Source organism: Echiichthys vipera, assembly GCF_963691815.1.
Source record: "Echiichthys vipera genome assembly, chromosome: 11".
Lineage (NCBI taxonomy): Eukaryota > Metazoa > Chordata > Actinopteri > Perciformes > Trachinidae > Echiichthys > Echiichthys vipera.
In genome coordinates this window covers 25,059,930-25,084,747 of record NC_139836.1, presented here as the reverse complement: position 1 = coordinate 25,084,747, position 24,818 = coordinate 25,059,930, and the positions used below count along the sequence as shown (strand labels likewise).

Genomic DNA, 24,818 nt, shown 5'->3' with positions numbered 1-24,818 from the left:
CCTGTAAAAGTGTGTGTGTGTGGGTGATCGGGTCCAGTGCGGCCTTCTGACAAAGAGCAGGGGAAATGAATTAACTACGGCCTTTGTTTTAAATAATCCAAACATAAATGACTGTAGAGTAAAAGGCCAAATTATTTCTTTGTCAATGATTTGATTACATGTGACCACTAGAGGGCATCGTTCAGCACCATCTATCCCCACACTGTAAATAGCTCTGCTCTACCTCCAGTTTAAAAACCTTTTTTCTCAAGGGGTTTGTTTGCACCCCGAGTTTCAAATGTGTGCAAACGTAAAGAGCCTCTTCTACATTGGTTAACGTGTTAAATACTGACAGGTCGTCCCCCTTCTGTCTTCCATTATGGGAAAGTTTCCTGAACACGAGCGCCTACATTTCACCAATTCAACGAGCTCTGACACTCATGGTTTTGGGTTTCACTCCGGTTCAACTTTCTGCCAGTCTGCTTAATGTCTTAAGCCATAACCAGACATTATTAATGATTATATTAATTATTATTGTGCGTATACTCAGGAGAACACACATTAAGCTTTGTGGATCTTTGCATTTTGTTTCCAAACAAATGTTTTTCTTTGTGACAATTATTTCTATGCATTGAACAGAGTTTTCGTGTTAAAGAGATTAATGTGACAATCAAGAGCCATGAAGAATGTTCAATAAAGGTCCACACTGAAAATTGAATGACTCGATTTGGTAAATGGACTTATATACTTATATAGCGACTTTCTAGTCTTCTGACTACTCAAGGCCCTTTCAAAGTGTTTGTCACATTCACACTGATGGCAGTGGACATCTACAGACCATCTAATGTAACCATTCACACTACATTTACACACCCATGTGCAGCAATTCGGGGTTCAGTGTCTTGCCCAAGGACACTTCGACATGCGGAGCGGTGGAGGTGGGGATCGAACCGCCAATCTCTCGAATGGAGGACGACCCAATCTTCTACTGAGCCACAGCTCAGATTTGGACATTCATATTGGCATAAGTAGCTTATCATCATTCCTAACTAATTAAAGTGGCAGGACACATTGCAGTTGTCTTGGGAACCAGGTCAGGGGTCCTCTTACCTTTAAATAACCTGCTGAGGGGGCCTTTGAGGATCATCTTGAGGGAGCCCTGATCAACAGTCTTCCATTAATTAAACTCAACTGTATTCTGTTGTTTCTTCTTTTTTTTACTCACTGACATTAAGCTGCAGATTCCTTACTCCTACACCTTGTAATCCAAACGTCTGCCTCCTGTGAGAAAGAAGCGGTTAGCTTAAATAAAAAGGAAACATCATCATGTCACACTTTCCTTCAGTAGATATTGAAACAGTAGCAACGAAGTTCATATCAATGAGCACTAAACACAAAGTACAGCTCAGTGTGGTGGATGCTCTGATCCATCAGAATGGGCCATCTTGAAGTTTATTAACAAAATAATAATAATAAGAACTTTATTATTCCTGCAAGGGGAAATTCAATTTGTTTCACTGTTATTATTATTATACGTGTTACACACACACACGCACAAACAGGACCTATATACATGCAATTAATGGAGAGATGTCAGAGCGAGGGGGCTGCCAATGGATCGGTGCCTGGAGCAGTTGGGGGTTCGGTGCCTTGCTCAACATCACCTCACCAGTGCCCAGGAGATGAACTGGCACCTCTCCAGCCACCAGTCCACACTCCATTCACGGTCAACACAGGGACTCGAAGCGGCGACCCTCCGGTTACCAGCAGGGTCACCTATGGACTGAGCTACTGCCGCCAAAAACCCCCAAAAAATATCTTTAAACTGATTAAAATTAAGGTCATATGTTAATTTGAAAGGATTCACATGATGAAAAGGTGGGGACCTGCTGGCCCAGGGCAGATTATATAACAATAAACAATGGATATGTAACTTACTATAATAAAGGTTAACAAAAGAACCGTTGAATATAGAATATATAAGAAATGTAAAATATGAAGCTTTAACTACACTACTACGTATTTGCTATTGACCCTCTTTTTTTATCTCTAAATGAAGATTCTGACATTAAACATATCGATGAGTAGGTCATTTTATGAGACAAAGGAAATGTTACAACTATAAATAATGTCATGTATTTAAGTGTCCCAGTAAGCCGCGACACTGAGCCGGCATGCACAATAACCAAAAAGCAAACAATATCACTATGATATCAAAATATTAATATAATAAATCAAAGTCCCACACAGCCGCCCTTCAGAAATAACCACAAGACACCAAGTATTTGAGTTCCTTCTTTTTAATGTGTTAACCTGTCATCTCATAAATCTGTTACACTTCTGAAACAAAATATAGGCAATTATACAGTATGTAAAACAAACCCATTTTTATTTTACACTATATACATTTCGTAACGTGTGCATTTGCATCATGAAAAAACAAAAGACAAAGGTGATGTAATGGCGACGGGACAGAGGAGACCCTTTGTGTCTCGTCTCACATTGGGAGGAGAGCAGGGATCAAAACGCTCGAGCAAACAACTCATCAGTGTTCACTTGAATCTGCTCGGAGCACCAGAGAGACAGAAGCTAAGAGAGCCAGAGGGAACAGAAGCGCAAACTTACTTTTCTACCCTACAAAGCCAAAGAGCAGTACCTACCAAATCATTTGAACAATTAAAAAATTGCTTTAAAGTTTGTTTACTGTCCTACTGAATGAATAGTTGTAATTTAAATTGTATATCTAGGATCCAAACCGATCCTAGCCTCTGTACTTTCAGGCTCAAATGGTGCAGAATTGGTGTTATTGGTGGTTTCAAACTTGCTGCACTTGCGTTTTGTAGGGCGGTATCGTTTTCTGACATTCAGAAAAATCCACCCGTCTGGCGTCCGCATCGTCTTTCAAGCGAACCCCTGTGAATTATTTGCACACGCGCTTTGACCCGGGAGAAAGTGAGGTGATAAAACACAAATGGACTTTTTTTGACATTTCAGCACAATGGAAGGCCGTGTTGGCACCCGCGTGACGGGATTATGGATTATTTGTGTGTCTGTTATGGCAGAAATTACAAAATCAAGTCGTCATTCAATCCCACAGAGACATACTTAGTTATGCAAAAGGGACAGTTTACGATAAAAGATACAGTTATGAACGCCACAGAGGACAATAGTAGGAGATTTTGACCGATTGATTTAAGATGTGCAGCTATGAAACAGGATGAGTCTTCTCTTGGGATTAAAATATGATAATTAGAATCAAAGCAAACGGGTATTTCAGAAAACAAGGAAAACCCGATTCATTTTGTCTTCATGTGTTTTAGTAACTTGTCTTGGTTTCTGAGCTTGTCATCGTTCACAGACTTCAACTGAGAGGACAGAGACATTTTAACAAAGAGAACACGTTTGAACATTATACGCTGTTGACGGCTGTGTTTCGAATCAGAAAAGGGGTTTTGATCATACCACGAGGTCGAACATCTTGATTTGGACGTTAAAATGTATTTTGGCATAACAATAGAGAGTGTTAAATAAATGCTGTTGGAGATCAACTGAGCCCTGATGTAAAGGAATGTGACACATTTGTTTTCCAGAGTATACGATGAACCGTAAAAGGAAGAAAGGATATCGATGAATTGAGCCTAAATATATAAAAAGTGATTGATTAGGCTTAATGGCTGACAATGTCATTGTGAGGCTAATAAGTATAATTGGTAGTGTTACCATCTTTATGACACTGAACAAAGAAGCTCATGCGAAAACGGTTTTGTTCACTAACATGTTTGTGTGAATCAAACTTGGTTGCAGCCCTGAAACTACGCCACTTTAGCATTAATGGGTGTTGGCTAGAAGCACGTACAGCATATCAACATGATCGTGGCTAAGATGAAGCTCATCTCGGGGTAGGGATCCACTTTCAAGGCTCTGAAATTACACTTGTCAGCAGTTTCACTTACTGGTGTGAGCAAACGTCCCTGAAAGTGAATCAACCCCAGGTGTGACATTTATATCCTCCGAAGGGCATCGCAGTAGGGAAAGCAGTTTCCACCCCAAACGTACTACATGGCTGTCTTCATGTCTTACATGAGTCATGTTTCTGATGCTTATTGACCAGGCGCAAAGCCACATTGGCATTTTATACAAGAAAAGTGTGCACAGGCGATAAAAAAGGACACAATTTATGTCCTCACAGTGGATTCAAGCTCTCTTGACTTAAAACACAGGGCTCAACACTAACTTTTAAAAGCGGTTGCCAGGTTGGTAACAATCCAATGACTTCTGGTTGCCCTTTTTGGTTATCTTATGTTCTGAGTAATTAAGACACAATGCAGTCCCACGTCAGCCTAATGATGAAAATGTGACCTAAGAGATTACAAAGTTCCTTTATTTATTATTCAGGTTCGTCTGTTAAATCAATTTGCACATTTATTTTGATGTTGACGGGTCAGTCGAACTTAATTAATTTAAAAAAATGTTTGCGTGTGCATGTGACAACACACAGGCAGCATTTTCACAAGCATTCGTCTAGTTCTGCTTCAGACTGTAGCCGCAATATTTGAATATGACTAATGCAAAATATATTAAAACATATTTATTTTCTATATATTAAAAAGTTTAGCTGGGAGGAGGCCACGGGGGAGACCCAGGACCAGGTGGAGAGATTAGATCTCCACACTGGCCTGGGAACGCCTCAGGATCCCCCAGTTAGAGCTGGTTAATGTGGCCCGGGAAAGGGAAGTTTGGGGTCCCCTGCTAAAGCTGCTGCCCCCGCGACCCGACCCGGGATAAGCGGATGAAGATGAGATGAGATATTAAAAAGTAATTAACACTCACCAACTAAAGGCCAACAGTTTCTTAAACTGGTTGCAACCTGGCATCTGTTACTGTGGAGCCCTGACTATAATACTTCATCCCAAACAGTGAAACAAAGCGTCAGGAGCTGGAATCCAGTGAGAGGATCTGTTTGAACCGCGTGACAGTGACACACATGTGGGATAGTGTGAAGGGACGTTGTTGTCACTCCTCTCACTGAGAGTTTGAAAGGAGGGACACGCTGCCATGTTGGTGAAGTGACAAAACAAACTTCAGATTGTGACATTTAGACTTTCTGAGCAGTGGAAGGAAAACGTTTTACAGAAAGCTGTTACGTTCTTTCCTTAAATTGTCCCCCAACATGGCGACACGTCCCGTTTACAACCACCTCGGTAACATTCAGTGACACGTCTCTACAGAGCTGGAGTGTTGTCATCCATTCATAAATCTCCCATTCTGTCCGTTTTACAGATTTCAAAATACTGGAATTGTTGCAGTTCTTATTGTGTCAATAGGATTTCAGCTTTGTTGTTAGCATCTCCTTAACTTTAAAGTATCTAAAAAGTGTTGCATGTGTGTTGTTTACATTTGAATATACCATATACTATATGTCACAGCTGGTTGGTTCACTTATAAGCTTAGATCGTTTTTTCTATGGAGAATATTAATCAGTGAATGGGAAATCAACTCCTACATATAAAGGGGTCGACTTGGAAAATGAACGAAACGTTTCAGCTCTGTAAGATTCAGGTTTAGCGACGGTGTCACCGCAAAAATTTAGCCAACCGTAGCGTCCACGTCCTCTGAAGCAACCTCTAGTGTCACAGCCTGTAAAGACCGGTAGTGTAACTGCCACATGTCGACTCTCTACACACCACACACTGCACATATACATGCATGTAGTGATCTCTTATACAGATGTCGGCCTTTAAAAAAGTCACAGCAATGAAGGCCGCAGTTAAAACCTACAAGGAATAAAACGTTTGGACTTACACAGAAGTTCAACTTGCCGCCCCAATTCCAGGCTTTCTATGAGGAAATCCATTTGGTTTTAGAGGCCAGCAGAACAGAAGCTAAGGATGAGAGTTTTATTTTACTCTGTACGGTCAATGTGGTCCTGGCTTCATCCGTATTTTCTGAAGCTGTATTTAAAAAACAATCTGTTTGTTTGTTACATCTTCTTTGGGGGACCACATGGGAGGGGTTATTCAAATTCTTCTAAATCAACTATTTCATGCAACTGTCTTAACAGAACAGCTCATTGTACTTTTATATGGTGCAAACAGAAGTTCAATTTAGTGCTAGAAATGAAGGCGTGAGGGCTTATATATATATATAGCAGGTCTACTGAATAAATATAAATGTTTCCTTCCTTGTAAATCCGGATTTTCTATTGGTTTTTAATATCTGTTAGTGCTGTTTTCAAGTGGCCTCGGGCAGAAACGCAACTGTCATTTGTTAAAGACCAGATCTGTACATGATGCACTTGTATGTGCATATTCTATGTCTACGCACACACACACACATACACACACACACACTGTGCATACACATAAGGTCACATATTACAATGACATCACATTTGTTTATCCAATACCTTTTTCTCTGTGCAAATTTTTAACACCAGTGGTTCATTAAAAATAAAAAACAGCAAAATTAAAAAAAGCTTTCTGATTAAAACAGCATTTAAAAAAAAGAGGGAAGATGTCAAAACAGGAGGAAAAACCTTTAAATGAACAGAATTTGTAATGTCTGTTGCCCCGACGACTGTTGCTATGGTGCAAACAAGCAGGAAGTTTCGATGGTGGCACATGCAACATGAAAATGACCGATCGGTGCTGCTTCCTGCGTTTGCTCAGTTCAGTCCTGAGCTCCACGTTATTAGAGTTAATATCAGATTGCTGGAGCCGTCCACCTGAGGACGCCGCAGGGCTCTTTGCTTCCTGACCCTCGTCACATGATCAGGGGAACCAGGAAGTGAGTTAACCGGACTGTCGCTCCTCCGCGCCTCTTTGTCTCTCTGTTTGTCTCCACAGTTGTACAGAGCAACTATACACACATCTATCTACACGCCCCCAGTCTTTTTAGTGTTCGTCTCTTTCAAAAAAATACTACATTTATATTTACAACAATTAAATAGAGGTCAATTAAGCACTTGTGTGGTGTGGTGACGGGTATCAGAATTCGATGCTAGCAGAGGTGGCGAAGATTTTTTAGTCTGTTTTTTCTTTTTTTATTCCTTTTTTTTAAAAAAAAAAACCCTAATAAAACAGGAAAGCCATCCTTGTTGTTAAAGTTATATCATGCCACAATAAATAAAGGTGTAGTTTAAAAAAAAGGCAGGAAAGAGGAGGAGGAAGACAGAGGAAAAGGATGACGAAGGAGAGAAAGGTTTTTCTGTGCAAGATGGCTCTTCTGTGAAGCTTTAGCGCAAGTAGCAGTAGTAGTAATAGTATGTGTAGAACGAGTAGTAGAAGTAGTGTTCACGTCAGACTTCCGTGTTGGGTGCAGCCCAGTGTGCGCTATGCAGGGAAAAGAAGGATGGTATCAGGAAGGATTCTGGGCTGAAGTTGCTCGAACTAAGGTGCAGATCCCAGAAACTTCTCCACAGCCCACTGCCCTACTACAACACGCTTAACTAATACACATGTAACACTGCGCTGCATTTTAAACGTCTGCAACTGGGAATCCACATCTGCACCCCACGGGCTGAGTGTGTCTCCCCCGGTTGCTCACTCCCTCGCTTGCATTAGTGGTAGGCTGTTTAGAGAGTGTGTTTGTGTGCAAGTGTGTGTTTGAGTGTGTGTGTGTGCGTCTCAGTAGCTGTTTTCATGGCCTGCCAGGATGTAGAGGTTGCTGTGGGCTGTAGGGTTGTCTGTAGGCCTGCTCTCCAGCACCACCACCCTGAAAGACAAACACACACAGTCAAAGACATAAGCAACGCAACATCCGGTTTAGCGGAAAGGGAAGGTATCAAATCATGAATCGGTCTTCATTTCACCTTTAAATCCCACACAAAAGAACAACCCATCTGCTTCTGGCAAAAATACGTACAACACTGAATAAAAGAAAGTATGAAGACATTATAAAGAACCAGAATTTATTGTAGCAAATGTGTACAGACAGCCAGCAACCCACACAGGATATGGTCCAAGCCTGTAAAAGCCCTGTTATTAGGAAAAAGGCAGCAGAGGGAGACGACTTGCTCCAACACTAAACCCTTCCCTTCTGTTTACCCTGAGGATAACAGTGAGAAAGCTGTTAATACTGTTATAAGAGGGACCCAAAGGCTCACACATTCACACGTCCTAACTCAAATGACTCAGCTGCTCAGTAATGACAACATAAACACCAAAATGATCCAGTCCCTACTTCTTGGTGATTCAAAACAATGATATTTTGTGCAGGTTTGAATAATCCCTGACACAATTTACCGCACTGAAGAGCTTCTACGACTTTGATATATTGTTATCAGTTATATTACTGTGAGCTTGCAGAAGCAGATAAGACAAAGATGATTTTGGTGTCTATGCTGTTATGACAACAGGTCAAATCCCCCCACAATGTCCTCAGACACACTCCCTCTTCCTCTCACACAGTCTTAAAGCTCCTGATCCATGAAATCCTGCGTCAAGCAGACCTTGAGTTTCCCGAAAGAAAGAGTCAGCGTTGTGAGCTGTTGTGAGTGTACCTGGGCAAAGTGAGGCCTATGTCCTCAGCATCTGGATCTCTACAGTCAGCATACAGTCGAATAAGACATCAGAGAGGATGTTAACAGAGACCTGGGTCTGTGTGTGTGTGTGTGTGTGTGTGTGTGTGTGTGTGTGTGTGTGTGTGTGTGTGTGTGTGTGTGTGTAATGTGTATGAAGTGAGGTGGTGTGTACGTGCGTTCTCACCTGTCTGATCCCAGTAGTCTGAAGATGCGTGTGCTGTCAGAGATCTCCTGGGTGATCTGATGAATATATGAGAAAGAAGAGAAAAACAGACACAAGGACGAGGCACAAGGACAAGGTCAGAGCTCGCCGGGAGAAATCAGTCCGAATGTCTTTATGTAATGTAGGATGCTAACAAACACAATTTCAAGCATTTGAGACAAATAAAAAACAAATGAAACGTGATTCAAAGAAAGCTAAGTTAGGCTAAATGTCCCGTTATCTGCTGCAATTAAAAGGTAAGCAGTGGGTGTTACCGTCTAATGTGACGTCTAAAGGATTCAGAGCTGGAATAATGGGAGATTTTCACATTCTTTCCATTCTGCTGACATGTAATGAATGCAGCACTGAGGCATGGCCAGACCAGATTTTTCTCCCCATTCACGTCAATGAAAACTGGTGCAAGAGGTCATTTTCCAGGACATTGTCAGTGATGACCTAGGTCAGGGCTCTGCAACCTTTACTATCAAAAGAGCCATTTTGCCCCCTCTTCCAGCACATAAAATTTGTCTGGAGCCGCAAAACATATTTGATGTCACAGGTCATAAAGGTTTATATACAGTTACTGTTGATATTTTATTCCTATTATCACCTGTCCTAAAATTGTGGTTGTTCGCTAATTCTCACCACATATCAAGCATATAGGTAAGCCATCATTATGTGAAAGCAAATTATTATGTCCACGAAACACTGTTTTCCACACTAATTTTTTTTTGGGGGGATTTATCCACCAGGAGTGCAGGTCACCAACTCCAGATTAGCCGCTTGCAGGGAGAGGCACTGGGCCGTAGACCAAGGGTGTGACGCATATTTTCACTTAATATTTTTTCAATATTTTGTCCACTGTGCAAAAAAACACATGATTTACACATTGTTTATATAATTTTTTGGCAAAGCTACAGAGAGCCACTGAAAAGGGCCTGAAGAGCTGCGTGTGGCCCAAGAGAACGTGTTGCAGACACCTGACCTAGGTGGTATAACAGAAGGGGATTGCGGCATGCACTAATACGCTTATATGCTTAGAAACGGTGACACATTTCACTTCATTAGTAAAACCGGGATAAAATAATGGGTTGGGGAACTCTCCCTTCAGCTTTTCTCCCAATCTCTTTTAGGCTAATTAAAAAAATGAACCAGCTAAAGTATCGGACACATGATGACATACTTAATTATTCTCATCAAGAACTATTGGTGTATTTTGTCTAAAGTTGTTTCGATGCCAATACCAGTTTCTGGAGCAACTACAATAATCGATTCATCGTTAAAAAAAGTCATTTTTCATGCAAAGTTGCAAAAAAGGCTGTTTTCAGTCTCTCAAATCTGAAAATGTCTGTCTCCCATCTGTTTTATATCGTATTAAACTGAATATTATGTGGTTTTGGGCAGACAGAACAAAACATTCAAACCTTGGAGAACACTGTGATGGACATGTACCACTATTTGATTGTCATGTACCCCTTATGTGGTGCCCGGTGAAGTGAATCCTGTGTGAATTCTCTTCTTAAATCGGGCACACACCTACAGAGACACTCGGGATCGATCTCACCTCATTGGTCTTGAAACTGCGTCCCTGCATGCCGTGCCTCCAGAAGGCCAGGACACTGTCTTGGAGACAAACTGCAAAGAAACAGAAGCAATTACATGAGAGACACATTCGCATGCATTGTATAAAGCCACTAGAAGATGAGCATGTCAATTCAAGTTGCGTTTGGTTTTTAGTTTATAATTTGGTTTTGTTAGGTAGGGAGGGGGGCCAGCTCCAACGTCCCTATAAGGGGTGGCCTGGTCCCCCCTCCATTTTTGCTGAGTTTGGCCGGCATCTCCAGGTCCCTTTTTGGGTTTGCCGATTTCTTTTTTGGTAAGATCCTCATTTGTATTTCGCTATTTTTCCTTCAGGAATGTTTGTTTCCTGTTGGGATAAGTTGTTTAATAAAAACCGTTAAAAGTTCTATCTTCTTTGGTGTCCTTCTTTTATGTTTCGCTCTCCAGTTTGAGCCACTAGTCAATTTATTCAATCGTTTGGAGGCCGTAACAAATTGTAACAAATATCACTCATTCTTTCAGCTCATGAAAGCCATTTTGGTTTCCATATTTATGCCACAAGTTATAATTGTGTGTACAGTACCATCAACAGTTTGGACAAGCTCTCTCATTCACTTAGATGAGAAAGTGTGTCTAAAGGTTTGACTGGTACTGTAGGTATTATATACAAGTGTGGCTTTTCCCCCGAGCTTTACCTGTGGCTTCAATCTGGAAGTTGAAGGTGAGCTCTGCTGACAACTTCCTGCTGGATTTCAACCTGCCCTGGAGGTTCACTATCTTTATACACCCTGCAGAGGGAGAGAGGTGGTAGAGAGAGGAAGCAGCTGAGTGAAGTTCTGGTGAATCTGTTTTATAGTGTAAACGCATGTGTCAAAATGGGACTCACTGTCGAGGCAGACGAGGATGGTGTCTCTCTCCAGCTGCGTGACGTGGATCACACACGTCTGTGGTGTGTCTGCGGAGAGAAAGAGGAGATCAGAGAGTTATTTTCGCGCGACATCTCAGGGCGGTTCAAGTGTTGTTCATTTGACGTAACAAGAACTGGTCTCACTGTTCACACCTGCTTCTGTGAACCAGGAGGAGGTAGAGTTGGGGTTGACGGTGCCGAACCGCACCACCTGGTTGAGTTCTGTGCCTTTACTGACCGCCACACAGATCAGAGGGTAAGTCTGCTCTGGCACCACCAGCATTTCAAAGACCTCCAACGGACACGGCAACGGGAAGTCGATGTTCTGTCAAGTAGACGAAGAGAAAGTTGGTGAGAAAGGGAAGTTGCTTTAGTGTTGTCTGCAATCTCACAGGATACACGACAAATGACTTCTCCCAAAGGAAGGATGTCCGCAGTACGTTCAGCCAGAGAAATAGAATAGACAGTTGTAGCTGAGTACTATATTTAAAGACATTTTTAAGTGTTTTAGAGCTTAGATTTAAACATTTTAAACAACACATCCTAACCTTATAAAAAATACGTCACATGTTTACTCTGCATACATTTGGAGTTTGGGAATAAATTGAGCTAGCACGGGAGGTCAGGACACACAAATGAGAGGTTTCATTGATCAAAAACTGACCTTGATGAGCATGAACTTCTGCATGGACTCCACCCACTCCAACAGCATGACACTCGACTGAAAGGCTCCACACAGGTACTTATGGCCTGTGTACGGGTTACGAACTGCAGAGAAACAACACCAGTTATCAGTAACTTTGAATTCTCTGTCTTGGTAACCTTTGCATCTTAAACTCACATTTACCTGTGAAATATTTACGGTTACAAGTTTGCATTATGCGGTTTTACACTGCTATACAAACTATTTCATCTCTATAATGAGATTCTGCATAGGAATGTAGGATTTGTAGGAAATGGGTCAAGAGTATGGTAGTGGACGCAAGTCTGGTTTCTGTTTGTAGTCAACACATTTAAACACAATCAGTCTTGAACTTGCGGTAGTGCAGAGCCATTGAACAAGCGGCTCTACCAGTGACAAAAAAAGAAATCTTTCTTCACTACAACTCACCTACACAGCACTTTTGGCACCCTTTAGTGTCAGGAATTTTATTGGATACCGCAAACTTCCTATAAACAGACAAAGAGAGAAATCAGAGTCACTCAAAAAGGATTTCTGTGTTGAGATGATTCAAAGTGACTGTTTTCATTGAAGTTATTTGAATTTTCTATGACTTTCAGACGGATATATACGTAAAGACGAGTTTACAATTCAGTTTCTCAAAAGGACATTGTTGGGAGAGCTACCTGGGAATCATCTTATCAGGCAGCTTGTGTGTGGGAATGGCTACTGGTAACTTCTGTAGCTGTCTGGCCTGTTCAAACATACCACTCAGACTATGGGAGTACAGCTGAGAGGCTTTTCCTGGAATGGAAAGAAATAGGATCAAAAAGAGAACAGGCAATAAGGGGTAAAAGTAAAGATTGGCTAATGTCGACATTTAGGTACAAGATGTTTAAAAGTGTTAAGAATAAAACAATTTATATAGTCAACTTCCAAACAGTTCCATCATACAGACGTGTTGCAGCTCACCAGAGATGGAAAGAAGACAGTTGTTCATGACATATAGCCAGGTACACCGCCGAGGAAAGAGCTGCGGACAGATACAAGGTAGAGAGGAAATTAAGATGCACAAATCTACATCCTAGGTTAAATAGTATGTCACAGTTTAAAAGAAACTCTGGACTATCTCCAGACCTGATTCTCCTGATATTATCTGGGGTTTATCTATGACATATGTATATATATATATATATATATATGACTATTTAACACTGGAGAGGAGCATTATTTCAGAATGTCTCACATACAACAGTGAAGAGTATAAACCAAAATGTAAAGCAGGTGAAAACTGTATTTTCATAAAGTATATTGCTATTATCTTAAAGCGCATGATCTCCAGTCTCACCTGTTCCATCGAGGTCTCATGCAGCTCGTTAAGGTTTAGTGTGTAGATTCCCTCTTCAGCTCCGAATATCAAATACTGGTCTGAAACACACACACACAGAAACAGACATTACACCACTGTGTAGAGCAAAGCAACCCCTCACATATGACGAGAGTCGTGGTGGTTGGATTTAGGATGTATGAGGTTTCCTGTTGGTTACCTCTGGTGTCAGGATTGATCCAGGAGGTGGCACAGTGAATCTTTAAAGGACAACCGTTGAACACTTTGGAGAAACATGCACCCATCTGGAGGAACAGGAGGAGCAGATGAATACATGTGATGAAGATGAATAAAGATTATTTTCTGAATATTCTGCAGATTAAGATGTTCAAAAGCAAAGAGGGTTTTTTTTAACTCAGGGAACAGGAAACCTCATTGAGCTAAATATTGATGTTCGTTGCCGGGTTGTTTAAGTTTTCATGAGTCTCTATACAATAAAACCAACGGATAATACGATTTAATTCAACAAACCATGTGAAGCAGGTTATTTAATATGATGGTATATCCTTGCAAAGGAAGCTTTTTCCCTGTACAAGAACAGTGAGTTTTATAAAGAAGAGCAGAAAGAGACCGTTACTTACATGGACTTTAGGTGTAGGAGGCAGGCCATTACTGATCGGCTTCTGGGACAGACAGATAAACACACACACATGCACGCACACAAAGTCAGCACTGGATCATGAGCACATAAAGATACAGACCCTAGTTGTTGTTACAGCACCAATTTTTCTTTTTCAAATGTTAAATTTAGAGATGAAACGTGAACATTTCACATCACAATTATAGTGACTGAACACGCATGATACACACCAAGTTTTGTAATGAAAACCTCAAGTAAAATTAGCAGCACTAAGCACTTTTTGCTTGAATAAACATTGGAATAGTAACATGCACTTTTACAGCGATTCTCTTTCTGCATGTTCTGCAGACAGGGTGATCATCTTTGATCAAGTTTCCCACAGCACACTTAAAAACCAAAATACGACCACACTTAAGACTTAGACTCTCGCAAAAGGCTGAAAAAGCTCTGGAGCTCTGTCACCGCCTTCTGCCACATGATGCAAAACAAACCCACACTGTTTCCCACTTAGGTTGGTAGTGGACAGTATCATCTGCACTTAGTTTAAATGATGACTAAATTCTGAAACAGAAATACTTTGCGTCAGGTCTTTTTACTGTGGTTTTATCATTAAACCGGTAACCATTTCATCCCTAGCTAAATTTCCTGCAAACTCAGTGGTTTGAAATGTGTTTTGAGCTCCTTCCTGTGCATTGTTAGTTGTCTTAAGAGGTGCTTAAATCCCACCCTGTCTTTGCACAGGCACCCGAATGACCATTAGGAGCCGCTAGTGCAAAGAAAAGAATGTGATCCTTCACTGGCTTCCGACAGACACAGCACCCAATTACTTTAAACAGAGTGCCCGACTAACAAAAAAAAGGAAATTTAGTGAAACATTCACTTTAAAATTGGACACAGGAAATTCCTCAAAGATCTCTGAGAGCCACTGCTGCAGAGCCAAGGCTGCTTACCGGAACGTCCTTCTTGTCTTTCCGTATGGGGACACTCGGTGGCATGGTGGACTGTCTCTCTGGTGGAGTGTCCCGCTCTCCACCACAGTGTGGAGCTGTGTTCAGCCCATTTCCTACAACAACATACACACAACTCAACGTCTCAAAGATGGTGTGAACGACAGAGAATGCATATAGTTGGTTTAAATGAGTACAATCTGATTGGCAGGACTGAAAACACAGAGGAGTTAAACTAAAACAATAAACAGATTACTGTGGGCAGAGAGGGAGGGAAGGAGGAAGCAGGCTAGCAGGAAGAACACAGAGGATCAAATATAGTCATGAGCGAAGTAAGGTGTTAATGCAACACATAGATATTGGTAAATTATGACTGATATCCTGCATATCCTGCTCTATTAAAAAAAGGTTTGTGCAAATCCACCACTGTGTGTCTGCTGAAGATTAAAGAACCATTATTACTGTTTATTGCTCCGCCTTGTTTTCAGACTATTTAATGTTGATTTCTTCAACCGTATCTTTCAATGCTTTTTCTAAGCGCAACCCCAAACACCAAAGAGAGAAAGAGATCTGTGCACCAACAGTTATTGTCATCATAGGACCTATCTTCTCAGCAGGTGAACCAAACTAACAAACTGCTGCTAAATATCTAGCCCTGCGGTTGCATAGAAACTGAAGGAAGATTTCACAGAACTCTGACTTCAGCGGAAGTAATGAAAATATAAATGATTAATGCACTGGAAATTATCAAATGTAAATCATACAGGCATGCTGGGAATGTTCAAAATACTCCAGTCATACTGAATGTGTTTTGATAAATGCATTTCTTGTATTCCTTACAGTATTACTAAGTTTTTCTTAGTACGTTGGAATCAAAAAGGGTTTGCTTCTGCTTTGGTGTTTCTCTTCTTGCTCTTATTCCATCTCTAGTGGAGTCTGAGAGACAAAAATGTGCCTTTAAAAGTATATTTTATTGTACTAATTAGTGCTTTAATGTAAGTTTTCTGATGTTTGATTTCTGTTGAGTAGAACGGATGAGATAAATGTATAAAGTGAATCAAATAATAAGAAGACTCATGAACAGAGAACTAAACCTACACTATTCCTGACAGATCTACTCTATCACATCATGTCACCATCATGTGTTGTTGCCTGAGTTCTGATCAGCCAGGACAATGTTTTCTCCTCTTCCTTCTTCCTCCTAGGAGGGGAGCGGGAGTGGTAGCAGACTATTAGTTTTTGATTGATTGGATTAAACAACCAATCAGACTGGACAAAAAAAAAATAGACAAACACTTATATTGAGCAGGAGCTGATGGACGAAAGAAACTACAAACAAAAGATTTAAAAAGCACTGTTATTAATGGGCTTATGGAACAAAGAAATCAGACTACGGGGACTGACTAATGGGAGATCACACAACCAATCGAAGGGAACGACAGGGTCTGTGGACACTATCAATCTACCAAGTGGCTGCTCTTACGCTCTTCCTTTTCCTCCTCTTTTTCCTGCTCCTCTTTCACCACCTTCAGCACCTCCCACGCCTCCTCCAGCTCCTCCTCTGTGTGAGGCGTGTGGAGCCACTCCCAGAAATGCCTAAAGCTCCCATCATCCTCTGGGGCGGATGAGTTTTCGACGTCCGTGCGCTTTGGGCTCTCGTTACCTAGGCTGCTGCGGCGGTGGGGTGGCAGCTTCGGGGGCGGGGGCCGCGGTGGGACGTTTGAGGCCGGCTTGGCGGGGCTCGCCGTCTCTGGGACCGGACACCGTTTGATGGTCCCTCCCCCTCCGCCGTCGTCCTCGCTGTGTGATTGGCTATCATCGTGTTTTTGTTGTTGCTGCTGCTGTGGTTGTTGGGACGAGCAGATCGACTTGGGCTGAAGGGAAATGCAGAAAAAGGACAAAGAGTCACCTCACATTTTCAATGACAAACAGAATTCAAGACAACATGTTAAAAAATAAGACTAAACTTTTAAATGAATCCTAAAATGACAAATCACTGACTGAACTGATGCATTCGGTTGTTTATACCTTGGGAGGAAGTGGAGGTGGGACCTTTGGCCTCATGATAGTGCTTGATTTACTGAAGAATTAGAAGAGAACATTTAAAATACTCCTTGACAAAACAGAAAATAGACAATAAACTGCAATGTATTCAACATTTTACTACTGAGGCTATGGGTCAACTTGCCATTTTCAAGCCATTTTCACTTTGATCATAAAGGACACATTTGATAAGATCACATATTAACGTATCCATACTTGGTACTGTCAATTTCTTTAAATTGCTCTTTTGTGAATAGATTAGATCACCTACAGACAAAAGAGTACAACCACACCGTTAAAATCTTGTTTAAAAAAAGATAAATCAATAAAGATGTGGAGACATCTTCTGGCTTCTAGACTGGATTAGATTTGGTGTCTGTGATCAGAGAGTTAGAAAAAAAACAACCTAAAATGACAAGTATAACCATAGCCCGACATTATTTGACACTAAGACAGATAAAAGAGAACTACTTTAACAGGTTACCAACTGCATACAAATTGAAAATGGCACATTAGAGACCATTAAGAACAGTTACAGATGGAGCATGTGTAAAGTCTCTGAGAAAAGCAGCGCTGACACTGAAAAACTGAAAATACGATTACAGCCAATATTCCAAATTGATCAGCTTCTCTACCTTATTTTTTAAACAGAATTATAATTTTACCAGCACTATATTCACAGAGACTTTATCCATTTTGCCTTATAAAATGCAGATGTATTGAGCGGCGTGTTAATGACTGACAGACAAAGAACCAATCGGAGCACACACATCAAAACAGACAAAGACTTGGGGGCAAATCAGAGTGACGCACAAATACAGGAACACACATAAAAATGAGTCACGTGAAACGGTTGGATGGTTGGTCAACAGGTATTTGACCTAAGCTCTTAATGTAAATCTTATCAGTAAAAACTCATGAGTAACAGACGCGGTTCACACATTCAGGGCTGAGAATGTGATTGAGCTTGGTAAGGGTAGCATACAGACACTGTATTGGGAAATGTGGCATGGTGGTGGGTGGCAGTTGGCCTTTACACGGAGAGCATATAAGGGTCTAAGAAAACACCTATGGGTGCAGAAATTTTTAGGGCCGCTAACCCCGCCCCCCCCCCCCCCCAAAAAAAGAAAGCAGGTTGATTTGGAACAATCTACCGGCCCTTTACCGCGAATGCATCAAACTATAAAGCGTTCACCTGAACTACTTCACACTTGATGGATGTGTCGCTGTAAGCCCAATGGCATGTTTCGGTTCATTTGGTGCAATTTGGCCAGATGCTAGCACTTTCACAACAAACTTGACGTCTTGGCATGTAACTTTTCAACCGTAGTCTGCAAAACAAAATTAATTTCTCTTCCCTCAAGATCGTTTTTCCACCATTTTGAATTGTGCCCAAATCTGTTTTTCCACTCCTACTTTTACAAATTGTGCTTGAATAATGTGGGCAGGGCTTATATGACAAAACATGCAATACCAGGAGCCAGGCATGTAATAGATAGCCAGCACAGCACAAATGTTGAACTGCGAGTATACACTTGAAATAGTTTCTGAAGTGTTTTTGTGCACAAATCATTAGCTTATACAACATGTTTGTAGCCAGGTACCGTAGCTCTGATTCCACTACACACTAGTACTGATTGCAGTCCATTTAGGAATTCAGGTTCTTTCTATTTTTGCAGTCCCTGTACTGTGTGTGCTAAGTACTGAGGCCTTTCTGACTACAAAGAATGCTTTGGTCCGCCGCAGACATTTGGCTTCTACACAATAAGGGATGAGGCTGGACGCCAAATATACAGTTTTAAAGAGGCAGGAGAGGACAGCGTGAATGCACACACACAGCAAGGAGGCACACAGATGGCGGTGCGAGTGGAGAACAAAACAAGAGAACAGCAAATAAGATCTCAAGGTCACGAGGATCGGTTATCTAAGCACCAAAACGCAGAGCTCCTATTTCAAGCATCAAAAAAACAGCTAGAGTCCGGTGAAAACTGAATGATACGACATGCCTGAAATTTTCTATGTAACTGGGTTAACATGTAGCTACGATGCACTCTTTAATACTGTGGTGTTGAGCCCTCACCATGGCTAAAGACATTCTCTCTCCCTGTGTATCTAAGGAAGTAAAATATAGAAATAACTGAAAAATAAACAAACAATGTTCTATATTAATTAACCTCCAGGTGAGTTTTTAGGGTTAGGGTTACTGTTAGTAGCTATTAAACTTCACACAAGACAGTAGTGATGGCACAGAAAACACACAGGCTGTAAACACACGCAAACACAGGTGGCATATGTGACGTGATGGTGGGGTGTGCTGCATAGAAATGCGTAGATGAAACTGTGGCAAAGACCGGAAGCCTTCCGCCTTGTCTTACTCCTCATCCTCATCCTTTCCTCTTCCAAAAGATGGGGAAAGAAAGAGATGGGGGAAGACAAGGAAGGAGAGGCTTCCAGTTCTAAGACTGGGAGAGAACTTACTGAGTGTGAGTTTCATCATCATCTGCACCATCATCATCCTCATCATCATCATCCCCTAAGTGTGCCACATGGCCCCTGGGAGTGGAGGTGAAGATAGGAGGAGGGTGGGTAAGGCAGGAGAAGGGAGGGATGGGAGAAGGGGAGGTAGAGAACAGAAATAGAGTGGTTGAAGCAGGGAGGGCATTGGAGGCAGAGAGTTTTGGGGAGCAAGCAAAGGAGGTAGGAGATGACAACAGCAGGAGGAGGAGGAGGAGGAGGTGCAAGAGGATGGAGGAAGAAGGAACAGGGGAGGGAGATCTGAGTGAAGCTTTATCCACAAACTACCTCTGACCCTTGAACCCTGGGCAGATCCGAAAGGACAGAACAGATCCAAACAAAAAAGTGCAATGTCCAATTATTCCTTGAGCTCAGAACCACCTAGAAGCAGCCATAACATGCCGATGACACCCCACTGTACTTCTTAAACCTGTACAGTCCTTGCAGATCTACACACCACTCTACACAGTAGACTTAACCTCTAATCTGTCAATTCATAGCAACTTTACCATCCTGATTCTCTGTTTTAGTGACACCTTCCTGTTTTCTAATCTGCTAGTTTTAATTTAGTTCTGAAATGGAACAGATAACGCTAAACTCTCTTACAAGATAATTGCAATTGCTTCTACTTTGCTGTTCTTTTGATCAGCGATAAGCTCTATCCAATGAAACGCAACACTTCCTGCAGAAGTTTCATAGTAATGTCCACCCAGAAGGGGAGGGGTGCCTTTTAAACATAGACCGATAAAAGAAGTGGACGTAGTCGATGTAACGTCACCTATTGGTTTGTGGTCTACCCTTCTGAAGACAGTAGTGACCATATTTGGAAGAGAGGGCAGAGCTGAGGAGAAGCAAGGAGTGGAGCTGACTTACAACCTGAGGACATCGTCGTGGTAGCCACTTGTCAATCAAAAGGTAGCCATGCTCTATATAATCCCCTGCTTTATAGTCTATTTTACTCTAAACAGGACAAAAACTAACAAAATTAACATTGTGCTGTAATGAGTAAGTCTTGAAACTAGCAACTGAGAGCATAAACTTATGAGGAAAATGTTTACTGAGGTAATAAATCAAGTGAGAAGTAGGCTCGAAAAGCCTGTAGAGTTGCCCCCTGCTGGCCATTAGAAAGAAAGCATGTTTACAGAATTTCTGTATTGGCTTCATCTTTCAGGCCGCAGATTGCTGCTTGCATTTGAGCCAGTGGAAGTTTTTAATGTGAAACATCTGCAGAAAGTGTAAGTTTCATTGAAAGTAGCTTTACACGGATCAAAATAACAGCAAAGCACAGTAGAAGCAATTAAAATCAATTTTGAATATAAATCATATTACTGAAACTTGAAAGCGAGCGTAATAACATCACACAACAGGTATATTTTTCTGCATCTTTAAGATTTCTACCTGGATCTCAGTTTTTATTTGAGAATTTACAGTAATAATAAACCCTGTCTTTGATGGAACACAGCATCTTTTCCAAAGGGACAACTTTTCAATATTGTTAAATTAATAAACGCCTCCATTCAAAGGGAATATACTTGCATTTACGCCAAACAGCTAGAATCTCCAAATCCAGGCCACATAAATTAAACTTTTTCTTGTATATTGATACATACAGTATATACATACTACTACTACTACTACTACTACCACCACGTCTGTCCACAAAACAAAGACAAAAACTGAGAACTCAAACTTAAGAAACTACATTTTAAGTGTGTCTCCAAACAGTCTTACAGAATATCATAGTTCTGACATTATGTAGATCATATATACAAAACATTGATTCAAGAAAAGAGCAAAGCACGACGATCATCATTGTCTTTGGGGCAAGAAAACGTCTCCACAGACTTGCCAATAAAATTGCTAAAGACACCTAGTGCAGCTTTGACTGGAAAACTGTATATATATGAGCATGTGTGTTGAACGCACGCATGAGATTGTGAGTCAGTGAGTGTGTGTGTAAGCCATGCTCTGCAGAAAGCTCCTATAAAAGCACAGCCATCTCCTGATGACATCAAAGCGTGAAGCAAGCCGCAGAGGGAAAACAAAACCCAGAAGAATCCAAAGTGCTGAGAGCAGCGTCGACAGCCTGAGGTCATGACAACAGCGTTAGTTGCATGTGATTGGCTCAATTAGTCCGGCCGTTAACAATGAATGTCTGAAGGGTGGGTGTGGTTAGAACACCAGCGAATCAAGAGGCCCTGAGTGAATCAGGATACGGGAAGGCTCTGACTTACCTTTGCTGTAGCTCCTCCTCCACAGATTTGAGAAGACTCCTGTTTGTCAGACAAATTGAAAGTAGAATTGAGAAGAAGAAAAATAATTACGTCTATAAAAGTAGTTTATTCAACAGGACTAAAAATCGACATGCTTGAAAACTAATCTGCCCTGATCTGAACCTGAGCTTTTCTGCTTACAAGGCGCACTTGAAAGCAAAAAAGCTCACACAAACACACAGCTAACAGAACACCCTCAAGCTGCAATTATGAATAAATCATCAAACATACAGCCCACAGAAAACTCGTCCTATCTTATATTCTGGCTCTCCCTGTTAGTCCACAACCTCCTTCAAGGTTGTAGACTAACTGCAACTGTAGATGAAAGAATGGGACGCGATTGAAGCATCAGAGAGATAACGAGATGAAGGTGTAAAAATATTTTAAAAAATAGACATCACAAATAAAAATGTGCAAAAGACAAAAGGACGGTAAGTTCACGAGAGACTTACTTGTTTCCTCCCAGTAGACTCGGTGAATCGTGCCCGTACTCCAACTGCAAGTCCTACGAGAGAAACAAATTACATTACTCCTGTGACATAACACTTAGGTAGAAGTAGCTTATTGAAGTAGGTGCTACTGCATTTGATTTCTCCAGGGGCATAAACAGGGCTGAAGATCTTGGCCAAGCGCCACCATAAACCACACTGGAATAGTGACTACAACTGAAACTCTGTTTCATAGTCAAATTACTGCAGGGGCTGCTACTGTAGCAACCATGGTGACTGCTAGAAATAATCTTATCCCCAGTAAAACAACAATCAAAACAAGTTCATTTCCTAACCACGGACACAGTGAGCGCATGGCTGACTCTGTGTATAGCTTTGACTCTTGCTGTGTTCACATTGTGGCCTAAAATATATATATATATATATATATATATATATATATATCAAAAAGATGTTAACCATGGCAGGTATTGCATCTTGTCTTCATAGTTTTGATAAAGAAGACAATGACAAGTTTGCTGGTATGATAAAAACTGTACCTATTATTATTTGTCCTCATTAGGAGAACATGGATAGCAGGTTGACACATGTAGATACCTGCAGTAATCCTGCTCTGTTTAATAATATGCGCTTAGTTGGTAAAACACAAAAGTTGGTTTTAATCCAGTTTTTCTCCAACCTTTTTTACCGTGTGACGCCCTAAAATGAGGCAACTTCTAGATGCCTGCTTATGACCTGTCATCACATGTTATGGCCTCTATGTGGACTTGAACTGTGGCCAGTTCCTCCAAATGTTTCATTGTAGGCCCTTAGGGGGGAAAAGTACCAAGTATTTCACTGGACAAAAGCAAAAATTAAAGAAATTTGAACTATAGTTAGAAAGTTTTATCAGTTGTAGATCGCTAATTAAACTACGCTGAAATACTGCACAGTGGATGTGCTAGTATTATTGTAACCTAATTAATCAATGTGCTGCTTATGCCTGAGAAGTAACACTCGATTATATATTTTGCCAGACATGATGCCAACAATCACATCTTACATAAACACACTTTGGAAAAGTGTTTTATCCTTCAAACTCTTTCAAAACAAGAGTATCTCTTTCACTGGAGCCCTACGCACACCACTCCAGCATTCAGAGAAATCCAGAGTTTGACAGGCCTGCTGTACCTAGCTAATGTTGCTAAGCAATGATTGATCAAAAGCTGTTCGGTGGACCCCTCAGTGATCCACCCAAAATGTACAAGGGGCCCTCATACATTTCTGGTCGATCCCGACCCTTAGATTCATAGGGAGCCACTGTTTTAGAAAACATAAGCAATAATGTGTCAAAGTGAAGTCAAGTATGTCAGAAAAGTGTTGTTTCTACACCTGAATGAAAGACAATATAATATAGTTGTGATTCATTACTCTAGGTTAGACTTGCTTCCACACATGGTTGCAACTTACTATTATTTTCATTAAGGATTCATCTGCTGATTATTTTCTACATTAATCAATTCATCGTTTGGTCCATAAAATGCCTGAAAATGGTGAAAAATATCTATCCCAGTTTCACAAATCCAATTCAATGTTGTTACTGTTATTCTGTATATATATATATTCTCTATATATACTACTGTTATTATTATTCCTGACGATGCTGAGGACACTGGAAGGAGAGAGACCCCCCATTTTGTTGTTGTGTTAATTATTTTTGCCATTAGTTTTAGTGTGTCTTTCACCCCTCCTCCCCCTTTTTTATTATTATTATTTTTTTACTTTATCTTACTTAATACTTATGATACATGTTATTCGGTTACTTTTTTTTTATTGTGACCGTGCCTGACGTGGGTTGTTGGGAGGGAAAGCGGGATTCATGTTGGGGGTTTTCTCTTCTTGTCTGTGTTTGTGTTTTTCTTTTTTCACCTCAAAGCAGACATAGTGTAAATGTGTTCTGCCTGTTTCTGTGCTCTGGTCTGAAAAAAAGTACTAAACAAACTTGTTTTGTCAGTCCAAAGCTATTTAGTTAAATTATATAAAAACAGAGAAAAGAAGGAAATCTCCATATTTGACAGTTAACATTTCCTGCCATTTTTGACTGAAAAATGACTGACTTTTAACCAATTATCTAAATAGTTTGAAATTAACTTTCTATACATCGACTCAAATTGATTAGTTGGCTGACCGTTGCAGCTCTATCTTCATCTAACATCTATTACATGAAGCCACAATGTGAATGCAGCATCGTGTCCCAAAAACATTGTTTTAAGATAATGACATCGAGTAACAAGCGAGCAGAGGGAAAACACACATACTGCAGATAGACATACAATCATACAGATACACTCACGCATGAAAATATAGGAAGTAAGAGATTAGAGGATACATAAGCAGTAGGGAAGAGAGACACACACTCTGTAGAGAGAAATGTCAAACAAATATTAGGTACAATACAGCAAACATTAAAAGGTCAAGTGTGTTTATAAATTTGGATACAAAAGCGTTAATGTTTTTGAGTAGGAATGCCTGTGTTCAAACCCCTCACAAGTGTCCTTGAGCAAGGCACTGCCCCCATAACAGCATTCAGAGGTGTAGCTCTATGACTGTAATCTGACCTCTGAGCTTCATTTGTGCATGTGTGTGTTTGTCTGTCGCACACACATTTCCTAAATAACAAACACACAAATTTGATCTGATTGATTGTAACTTTTGTGCGAATGTGTGTATTGTACGTATATCTGGAAACAGAAACAACATCACAAAGGACTCTCATCACCATGACAACTACGACACCAGTTAGTGAGGCAAAAAAC

The 24,818-nt window shown here is 40.8% G+C and overlaps 1 protein-coding gene across 13 annotated transcripts in view; it reads right to left on the bottom strand.

Annotated features, from left to right (window-relative positions):
- Window positions 1-2,278: 2,278 nt before the first annotated feature.
- Window positions 2,279-24,818, bottom strand: part of LOC310953766 (mitogen-activated protein kinase kinase kinase kinase 3-like) — a gene marked incomplete at its 3' end in the record, with an annotated part of 47,150 nt that continues 24,610 nt past the window's right edge. For 3 of the 13 annotated variants that reach the window (XM_083922949.1, XM_083922953.1, XM_083922948.1), the window contains 19 exons: window positions 22,027-22,079; window positions 21,536-21,574; window positions 19,266-19,340; window positions 16,773-16,824; window positions 16,228-16,618; window positions 14,748-14,860; window positions 13,799-13,840; window positions 13,378-13,462; window positions 13,179-13,258; window positions 12,803-12,863; window positions 12,517-12,634; window positions 12,281-12,339; window positions 11,834-11,937; window positions 11,323-11,494; window positions 11,149-11,217; window positions 10,958-11,050; window positions 10,267-10,337; window positions 8,685-8,740; window positions 2,279-7,692 (listed from right to left, as the gene is read on the bottom strand). In XM_083922949.1, the coding sequence (XP_083779075.1) occupies window positions 7,605-7,692; window positions 8,685-8,740; window positions 10,267-10,337; window positions 10,958-11,050; window positions 11,149-11,217; window positions 11,323-11,494; window positions 11,834-11,937; window positions 12,281-12,339; window positions 12,517-12,634; window positions 12,803-12,863; window positions 13,179-13,258; window positions 13,378-13,462; window positions 13,799-13,840; window positions 14,748-14,860; window positions 16,228-16,618; window positions 16,773-16,824; window positions 19,266-19,340; window positions 21,536-21,574; window positions 22,027-22,079 (1,821 nt within the window). Of the gene's footprint in view, window positions 7,693-8,479; window positions 8,519-8,680; window positions 8,741-10,266; window positions 10,338-10,957; window positions 11,051-11,148; window positions 11,218-11,313; window positions 11,495-11,833; window positions 11,938-12,280; window positions 12,340-12,516; window positions 12,635-12,802; window positions 12,864-13,178; window positions 13,259-13,377; window positions 13,463-13,798; window positions 13,841-14,747; window positions 14,861-16,227; window positions 16,619-16,772; window positions 16,825-19,265; window positions 19,341-21,535; window positions 21,575-22,026; window positions 22,080-24,818 lie in introns of those variants that run through there. The other 10 variants (XM_083922945.1, XM_083922954.1, XM_083922955.1 and 7 more) reach the window with 8 other exon arrangements.